The sequence below is a fragment of the Sinocyclocheilus grahami genome, unplaced genomic scaffold (genome assembly GCF_001515645.1).
Source record: "Sinocyclocheilus grahami isolate Dianchi unplaced genomic scaffold, SAMN03320097.WGS_v1.1 scaffold1479.1, whole genome shotgun sequence".
NCBI lineage: Eukaryota > Metazoa > Chordata > Actinopteri > Cypriniformes > Cyprinidae > Sinocyclocheilus > Sinocyclocheilus grahami.
Window position 1 is genome coordinate 271905 of NW_015506658.1, and position 10168 is coordinate 282072.

Here is a 10168-nt window from a genome sequence, read left to right on the forward strand (position 1 = left end):
ATCATTAGGATATCAAGTAAAGATCATGTTCCATGAAGGTATTTTATAAATTTCCTACCGTAAATGTCAAATGTTATTTTTTGATTAGTAATATGCACTCCTAAGGACTTAATTTGGACAACTTTAAAGGCAGATTTAAAGATTCCAGATTTTCAAATAGTTGTATCTTAGCCAAATATTGTCCTATCATAACAAACCATACATCAAGGGAAAGTATAAATGTATAAATCTCAATTAAAAAAAATGGACCCTTATGGCTGGTTTTGTGGTCCAGGGTCACTTTTTAGTTCTTGGTGCAGCTAACGGTGGCTGAAATGTATATTTAAGTGATGGTATTTTCTCCCCTTACAAGGAAAATGAAAAGGTTTCTTACCTAGACCCTCCTCAGCACCAAAGTCCTTGACGGCCAGGCCTGTCCAGGCCTGCTCAGACACACATTTGATTATAACCTCATCTGCCTCAATGGTGCCTGTGGGCGCTGGTTTCCACAGCCGTTCGATTTTTTCTGGCTTTGGATAGTTGGCCTTCCACCCCTCCTGCGCAATCAGCCTTGCCACCTTTGAGGCAGAAGGCTTGTGGTGTGTGAATTGTGCTGAAAGAAAGAATGAAATTGTCACAATGAATGAATGGCCGATTTTGTGTCGAGTTAATGAGTGTCAGTGCTGTATTAATGCATTGGAGTCTCACACAGCAGATATTCCTCTCTCTGGGTATACTGGGTGGCTCTCCACCTGTCGTAAAAGACACGGTCTTTAGGAAACCCTGAATTGACCCGCCGCTTTTTGGTCGGTGGCTGGCCCTCCAACGAAACCGGAAACCTGGCCAGAAAAGCAGAGAAGTCTTTCCGCGAAGCGTGTTGCTCCTTGCTGGTTCCAGCAGTACTCAGTTCAGCCAAGGAGGTGTCATCATCCGAAGAAGTGCTGTGTAAGTGAGAAAAACAGTGTTTAAAATACAAGGAAAATGAGCTAATCAGCTGTAGAAATTTTTGGTGGTGTATTATTTGCTTGTTGAATGAAGAGACCTACCCCTTCAAGGAGTCCAGCAGCATAGCTGCATCCACAATATCCTGAGACTGTCGCCTTCTGTCCGCACTAGTGCTATGGGCCAGGTAATGATTCACGGCCTTATGTTGGTGCGCTGGGAGCTTTTCTGCAGCGTTCTCAACGGCCCTCCGTACATCATAACTCCTGAAAGGGGTCAGCTTATACCTGCAGTGAGAAAACGTGACATAAAATGTTGACTGTGACTGACCAGGCAAAATAAAGTGTATCCATTTACACAAGTGCACATGGGTCTCTATTGGTACCTACATTTCATGGAGGCGAGTCATGTCTTGTGAGACACTGTGAACAGCCTCGCCAGACGTAGAAGTAAAAAAACTTTGGCAGAATTTTTTGAGCCCAATGTTCTTAGGCCTGATCTCCTTGTAGTACAGCTGAAAGCACTATGGAATAACACTAAAGAGTTACTGAATGTAAACACTGGTGGGTATGCAATATGCTCTTTAAATCATACAAAAACTTACAGCTTCCTCGTCTTGTGTCAAGGCGATTTGCATACTTGCCGTTTTCTCTTCCTTACGCCGATCACCACCCTGCCACCTTGTGCAATCCTATCTACCCAGTCTGCATCCTGCAACATTGGAAAGGTTTAATTTACTATTGCATACGTGTTCAAACACTACATCATATCATGAGTACAAACTCATTGAAATACATGAACTTACTGTCAAGCCTTCCACAGCTCCTGGACTCTGCATGTGACGGAAGACCAAGAGCGCCTCGCAGTAATAGCGGTACAGCGTCTTCTTTGTATTTGAGACCACTTTGCCCATAAGCAGATTCTCATGGATCCTGAGGAAGTCTGGCTTTGCCACTCTCAAAATCTTCTGGCAATCTTTAATGCAGGGAGTGCCATCAGGTCTGTGTTTGGATTAAACATAACAAACAAGACTGGTTATTAACCACTTTTTGAGCATAGACCTGAAAATGACATTTCCAACTTAAATTGGTATAAATTTTGAATGCTTTGGAGCAGTGCTTAGTCTCTTTTTAAAGAAGGCACTTGATCATTGTAGAGGCGAAAAAAGTTATAAAAATTATATTACTAAAGAGTTATGGACGTTTAAGTTTATGAAAATATAAAAATTACAATATTTAAATGTTATATTGTATATATATTTTGCAAAACATGTTTTGGTCTAAAATTGCTAGAACATCAAAACCAAAATCTTAGTAAGTTGTGCTCCAAATTAGGGTTGTGACGGTGAGGAAATTTTCCCACTGGTTAATCGACGTGTGACAACACCGGTAATACCTGTATCACCGCGGGGGCGGGGCGTTCCCTCTTTTCCTTCGCTTTTATATAGCTTAAAAGCGCATTTTACTTTCACTTTTGAATTAGCGGCAATTCGGCGTCAATTGCTTGAATGCAACAACAAAATACAACGTCAAACTCACTTTAGCCTATATATAAAACATAGAACTTTTATTAACAAAACTAATAACAATACACCATGCTATAGGGCAGGCTATGCCTAATATAAAATAATTTGCATAAAGTTTAAATAGGTATACAAAGCTGGAAATAAGTAAACATGTATAATATATAACCAAATAAATAAGAATGAATGTTTATTAGCAAAATGAGTAAGAAAGCTTGGAGGCACGGCATACACCTTGATGTCAAATAAAATAAATAAATTATACAAAGTTTAAATAAAGTAGGCTAAAAATCAGCAAACACTGTGGAACAATTAAAGAAGAAACGAATGTTTAAAAAAACTTCCAAAATCACCTTAGATAAACGGCAAAAGTCAACGGGCTTTTCAAAAGCCAAAATATTGCCAAACAGGCGCTTTTGCATTTCATTTTGAAACTAAATCATCCGCGATCGTCTTGTCTGTCTCACCTCACTCTTCTTGTCAGTCAGCTCGACTCACTCTGATGAAATCTTAAATCTGATCTGTGATGCGACTGTTGTTCGGCACGCTGCATTGAGCAGCCGCGTTCAGTTTTTAATTGTAGTGTCTGTTCATTTACTGATCTAAATAATTTTTATTACTATAAAAACATCAAAACGACGGTGGGGGTCGGTGCCTCGGTGGGCAAGTGACGTAACCGGTGTTGTGGCTTAACACCGGTATCACCGTCAGCACCTTCTATTGCGGCAAGCCTACTCCAAATTTGAGGTTGATATGTTAAAAAATTAGCTTTCAGTGAGATTTAGTTTGGGTGTAGTACCAAGCTTTTCCACTAGATGACCATCAAACCCCATTAGTAACCAAATAAGGGCACCTCCATTTCCATATATGGTTTAAGTGATCCGAAACACGTTTTTCCATACATTTCTCAATATTTATGAAGTAGACACCACATTCAGAAGTATAAAGCACAATATGGCAGTAGGGATGCACAATATATCGGCCACCATATCGGTATCGGCCCATATCGGCTCATTTTTTCAGTTATCGGTATCGGCCTGATAAGAAAATTTGGCCGATATCTTAAAGCCGATAAATAATGCATTATTTCCTTCAGAGACACTTCAGATGCGCGCTGTTCGTTTGCAGCCTTTTGTGCAATTGTACATTGTAATATTGTGTTTATTTGATGTATATCTGATTTATCTCATATAGAATGCGTTTGGTTAAGTTAAGAGTGCTTCAGTTTACCGGTGATCGTCTTTAGCTCAGCGCACGCAGCTCAAACAGCAGTGCACAACATTAATAACTATGATTGGGAATGTTGTGTATATAACATTCTAATGAGAACATTATTATAATAAAACGTTGTGAATTCTTTGGGTTTAGTTGCCGTGTTTCAGCGCGTTGTTATGGGAAGAGCGCATCCACAACAGGATCACACATTCTGACTATAGCATGCAATAACTGCGTCATTTGTCATTTCATATATAAGTTGTAATATTATGTTTATGTTGTATTAATATTAATCTCAGGATGCATTTCCTTGAGTTAAATAAGCTGCCAGCAAAACGCTTCAGTTTACCGTGTTCATTCAGCTCTTCAGCTTCAGCTTGAGCTGCAGCTCAATGGCTGCTATTTAAAACAGTGGTATTAATTTGTTACTTTTTCAAAATCATTGATATATTATTAATAACAACAACCACTTGTATTTTTCTCTTATTATTTTCATCAACAATATGGTTTAGTAATTAAAATCATTTAATTATTGTCCGTGCAGAGGCTATTCCGTTTTATTGATCTATGGCGCATTCATTTTGATTCTTTACATGTGTAATGATGTCCAGTGACTTGTTTGCATTATTTCTGCATTATTTTATTTATTTGTAAGACTTTTTTTATGACTAAATTTGGTAATGGGAGAGTAAAAATATTTTTAAAACGTACACCGTTCAAACTAGGCTGCTTATGTTGAAGTGTTTGGGATGTGGCTTTTAATGATGAGACCTTTTTTGTAATCAGGCTCTCAAAAAGTATATAACAATTTGGATATAGATTTATCGGCCAACATATCGGTTATCGGCTTTCAAAAATAAAGAATAATCGGTTATCGGTATCGGCCAAAATTTTCATATCGGTGCATCCCTATATGGCAGTATTTGATTTCAATTCACCCTTTAAAAAAAGACATGCGACGAGAACCATGGATGTGCGTTATAGTTCATGCCGCATCAAAAATGTAGAAACTGTTGTTTTTTCTTTAAATTCAAAACCTTTTTTCTCAAAAAAAAAAAAATAAATAGATTGGATCTTATCTTTTGAACACTTGACATGAGGTTTTTTACAGATTTTTCAAGCATTTATATGTGCTTCGCTATTTCTAAATAAAGATCAGAACTCGCTCTCTGACTGTGATGAGGACTCTTCTAGCAAATCAATAAATTACAATTGCTCTGTAAAATTATTTTAAAAATCAGTCACCAAATATGAAAACTCGATTCTTTAAGCTGTCAAGATTGCTTTAGGTTCAGACTCAGATATTACTGTTTAAAACATGTAATGTAATAACATTAGTGAAAAAAAAAGGACAATGCAAAATGAACATTTAAGCCATTAACCTCGGGTCACAGGTCTTGTCATCACGTCTCTTGAGTACAGTCTTCAGCATGTTAGTGTATCTCTGGCAGTTGGTCCGCAGCTGCGGGTCTCTTTTTTGAATGTCCAGCCTTGGCGTCAAGTACTCTAAGAACCTTTTCATGCTCTTGATGTAATTGTGGATGCTGACTAAAGACACGTCAGTGCGCTTCAGGGCCGTCAGAAAGTCCCGGGTCTCTCTGCTTTTTGACAGGAAGTCCAGAGACGGCTCACTCCCAGTGGGCTGCAAGTACCGAAGGAAACGGGACACGTCAACCTATGAAGACAAGACGGTGAGAAAGAAAAGTCAGCAGTAAGATCACAAACGTGAAAAGACCTACGGAACATCGTAACACCTACGCAAATTCGTAATACAGAAGCAAATCTCAACTTGATTTGGGATTCTTATCCTATCTTACAAAATCGTGTTTTATCTCTAGTTAGGACATTTTAAATTGCATTATCAAGTTCGACAAACCACTCTCGGGTCTGTTACCAAGCAACCAACACTGCGCGAGCTGCTGATGAGGTAAACAAAATAATAGAAGCTACTTCACTTGAAAATCGGCTTTTGCAAAAAACCGCAAGGCACGCGAGCGCCGCGACACAACCACCCCTTTAAGATAAGATAACGCACTTAGGAAATACTGTCCTGTAATAGTTTTTGTCCTAAATGTGTGGTCCTACCTGAAAATACCATGGCTACCAAACAGATAAGATAAGGTTTTAAAGTTAGGATCTTTCCCATCTTTGGGAAATTGTGCTGAGGATCAGGGTTGCAAAAAATTTCCAGTAAATTTCGGAAACATTCCAGAAATTTTGGATATTTGGAATCTTCCAGGGATTTTTGGAAAGTTTCCAGAAATTTTCCGGACATTTTCCACCCCTTTGCAACCCTACTGAGGATAGAAGTGAAAAGTGATCTTACCTCCTGTTGCCACTTGGGGACCTTCCTTGACACAGTCAGGTACTTTTTAAAGCCCACCAGGAGCTTGGCCCGAGCAGGGAACTTGTCATGCAGACCCGCCTCCTTCCTCTTTATCCTCACAGAATGGGATATGGTTTGAGGATCTCCGGAGGATTCGGCGGTGGTAGTGGCAGCATCAACAGAGGCCGAGTCACCTTCAGGGTTCAAGACCATGTCGGACTCTTCGTGCTGGTTCCTGATGAAGAAACCACGGCGAAGAAGCTCCTCGACCATGGTGATCCGAGAGCATCTGTCAGGCAGGAGCTCACGGAGCAGCTCGTAATTCCAGGTCCTGTTCTTCCGGATCCACTCTCTGCTGGAAGCCTTGGCCTTCTGCACCTCATCCGATCTCTCCTCTGCTGTGCTTTTTTTCATGCACACCCTGGCCAGGTGAACAGGGAGGCTCTCCTGTGGCTTGTGGCACCGCAAACAGTGCACAATGTTGCGTTCAACAGACCTTCGAGAAAAAATAAATTATATAAAGAAATGTTACTTAAAGAAACTAAATATGCAGAACAGGGCCTGCCCTATTAGCATATCTACCTGGATTGGGTGTTAATGGGTGTGAAAGTGCACAGACTAGGCTCAATTAGTAAATCCCCACACTTTCTTTAAATACCCTTATGAAAATTAACCATTGTTTTTGAATTAAAAAAAACATGGTTAATATAGTTAAAACACTGTAACCACAAATTAACCATAGGTTTTGCTACACTAACCACATATTAACCATGGTTTGGCCTGAAGACATGCCAGTTTTTAGTTATAGTAATAGCACCACCAGCTAGCAGCAGGAAATATGGCAAGCTGGTGGTGCTATTACTATAACTAAATATTGGCATGTAGGTGTCTTCAGGCCAGGACTCTAATCAATAGATATGGATATTATATGCTCGAGTTACAATAGCTTCCTCTTTCATAATAACATTCTTTGCCACTTAGCTAAGTGTTACTAGCATGTTTAAAGGTAGGGTATGTAATTTTTCAAAAACACTTTAGAAAACTGATTCGGGCCGAATAGCAAAACAAGCTTGCAGCCAATCAGCAGTAAGGGGCGTGTCTACTCGTGATGTGGAGGAGAGCGCGTTCAGCGCACGGGACGGACATTAGCCGAGCCGAGTGACAGAAAGATAGAGATGGCGGATAAAAAACAAAAGAGGAAAATGTCTGCGGAACGATAAGGCAAGAAGTACCCACGTTCATATTCACACGTTTTTTTGCACAGCTCGTCAGTGAACAACGGCTCTGAGTAGTTAATGCTGCTCAATGTGAAAGCACGCACGTGATGGAGATTTACAGCCGATTACAGAAACGGCTTTACTGATAAGATGTGCGTTAAATATCTCATGCGATTTATCGTGCAGCCCTAAGTAGGACCCGTGTAAATATCGGATCAGCTTTCCAGCGCTGGAGAGAACTCAAGGAGCGGAGGCCTGCGATCAGACGCCGAGGTTGCTTTGTTTCTTCTCGATAGGTGAGTAACACCGTGTCTACAACAGCTAAAGTCTGCCTACACTGGACACGATCAAACGACCGTTGAAAACCATTTGAAATGTGTGTCAGCATGTCATAAATAGAACCCGGCAGCAGTTTTCTGTTGGGGATTTGTTGCGCCGCGCCGCTCACGTCCGTAGACACGGTGTAACATTGGTTTTGCTTTGTTTCACAGAACTCATTGTTGCCTGGGTTGCGTACGTATATGTGGGGCGGAGCTATCAAAATAGGGTCAAGACCCTTTTGGGGTAGGGGCATGTTTGTTTTGGTGATTTCAAATATCAACATCGGCTACCAGAAATCACTTACCCTGCCTTTAATGCTTTCTGTCATATTTCAATGCATTGTTACACTGCAAAAAAGGCTTATCGCACTTAGTATTTTTGTCTTGTTTTTAATCAAAACATCTAAAAATTCATAAATTAAGATGCATTTACTAGACAAGCAAAATGACATAAGATATGTAGTTTTTTTTATCAAGGAAATTTAAGAAAATTAAGTGAATTTTACTTAAAACAAGTAAAATTATCTGCAGTTGCTTGTCTGGGGGGGGGGACATGCTCTTAAAACAAGATTATTTTTCTTACCCCACTGCCAGATAATTGTACTTATTTTTAAGCAAAATGCACTTGATTTAGTTTTTTTCCCTTGGAAACAAGACTAATAATCTTATGTCATTTTGTGTATCTAGTAAATGCATCTCAATTAAGACATTTTAGATATTTTAACTAGAAACAAGACAAAATACTAAGCAAGATATGCCTTTTTTTTTTGCAGTGTAGAGTAGTTAATGCTGCTCAATGTGAAAGCACGCACGTGATGGAGATTTACAGCCGATTACAGAAACGGCTTTACTGATAAGATGTGCGTTAAATATCTCATGCGATTTATCGTGCAGCCCTAAGTAGGACCCGTGTAAATATCGGATCAGCTTTCCAGCGCTGGAGAGAACTCAAGGAGCGGAGGCCTGCGATCAGACGCCGAGGTTGCTTTGTTTCTTCTCGATAGGTGAGTAACACCGTGTCTACAACAGCTAAAGTCTGCCTACACTGGACACGATCAAACGACCGTTGAAAACCATTTGAAATGTGTGTCAGCATGTCATAAATAGAACCCGGCAGCAGTTTTCTGTTGGGGATTTGTTGCGCCGCGCCGCTCACGTCCGTAGACACGGTGTAACATTGGTTTTGCTTTGTTTCACAGAACTCATTGTTGCCTGGGTTGCGTACGTATATGTGGGGCGGAGCTATCAAAATAGGGTCAAGACCCTTTTGGGGTAGGGGCATGTTTGTTTTGGTGATTTCAAATATCAACATCGGCTACCAGAAATCACTTACCCTGCCTTTAATGCTTTCTGTCATATTTCAATGCATTGTTACACTGCAAAAAAGGCTTATCGCACTTAGTATTTTTGTCTTGTTTTTAATCAAAACATCTAAAAATTCATAAATTAAGATGCATTTACTAGACAAGCAAAATGACATAAGATATGTAGTTTTTTTTATCAAGGAAATTTAAGAAAATTAAGTGAATTTTACTTAAAACAAGTAAAATTATCTGCAGTTGCTTGTCTGGGGGGGGGGACATGCTCTTAAAACAAGATTATTTTTCTTACCCCACTGCCAGATAATTGTACTTATTTTTAAGCAAAATGCACTTGATTTAGTTTTTTTCCCTTGGAAACAAGACTAATAATCTTATGTCATTTTGTGTATCTAGTAAATGCATCTCAATTAAGACATTTTAGATATTTTAACTAGAAACAAGACAAAATACTAAGCAAGATATGCCTTTTTTTTTTGCAGTGTAAGAGTGCATCAGATAAGCACTCTTATCAAACCTGTGGGGTTTTGTGCAGACTGAACATTGTTTGTCCGTCTTACTGAAACGTCCTGTTTCATGGCAAAACATCACACAATTATTTGTAGACATTTAGATGTAACTTGTGGACCAAGTTTTGTACATGTACTAATTCAGATGCAACAACTACAATCTCTGACCTTAACTGCTTATTCTTGGATAAATGCAAAGTTAGGGAAACACCAGTAAGGCAAGCCTCACCTCTTGTTCTCTTGTTCCACCATTGTCACAACAGTCAACACATCTTATGCATGAGAAGAGGGTTTTTTTCCTTTATGGTAGAGCATGCAGAGCAGTGTCCTTCTTCTTCTTTGTTTGTTTTACAGCAGCTAGTATCCAGCTTTGTAAGTGCATTAGCACCCTCTTCTCCTCTGGAGTGTGTATAGGATCACAGGTTTAACACTTGTGAGAGAACAGAGCAGAGATCTCGCCTCCTGTATCTATTGTGCCAGTGTGGGCGGGGCTCTCCTGCTGTGATGTCACTGAAGCTCAGCCAATAAGGCGTGGCCTGTCAAGTCTTGCTGCTGTTACTAATATTAAGCTGTACATGTGTTTTTCTTTTTTTGTGTGTGTGTGGAAATAATGAAATGATACATTCAAACATCCGTTGTAAAATTAAGAGAGAGATATTAATGCTTTTATTCACCAAGGATGCCTTAAATGAAGTAAAAGTGACAGTAAAGACATTTATCATGTTACATAAGATTTCCGTTTAATAAACTGTTTTCAACATTTGTTGAAAAGTATCCACAAATCAGAATATTAGAATGATTTCTGAAGGATCATGTGCC

The 10168-nt window shown here is 39.5% G+C and overlaps 1 protein-coding gene and 1 pseudogene across 1 annotated transcript; both read right to left on the minus strand.

The window, feature by feature from the left end:
- The window catches only part of LOC107570571 (uncharacterized), a 4329-nt pseudogene extending 2999 nt beyond the window's left edge, over positions 1-1330 (minus strand).
- Positions 1331-1542: 212 nt separating this feature from the next.
- Positions 1543-9697, minus strand: LOC107570572 (uncharacterized). Its single transcript, XM_016256803.1, has 5 exons — positions 9579-9697; positions 5985-6480; positions 5041-5333; positions 1727-1922; positions 1543-1632 (listed from the first exon to the last, which is right to left on the minus strand). The coding sequence occupies exons 1-5, from the start codon at positions 9599-9601 to the stop codon at positions 1543-1545; spliced, it is 1098 nt and encodes a 365-aa protein (XP_016112289.1). The 5' UTR covers positions 9602-9697.
- Positions 9698-10168: the final 471 nt, after the last annotated feature.

Coding starts and splice junctions, on each gene's coding strand:
- LOC107570572 (XM_016256803.1), bottom strand. CDS start 9,601: ATGGTGGAACAAGAGAACAAGAG. Junction 6,481..9,578: donor GTGGAACAAGAGAACAAGAG/GTGAGGCTTGCC, acceptor TTTTTCTCGAAG/GTCTGTTGAACGCAACATTG. Junction 1,923..5,040: donor GACAAGACCTGTGACCCGAG/GTTAATGGCTTA, acceptor ATCCAAACACAG/ACCTGATGGCACTCCCTGCA.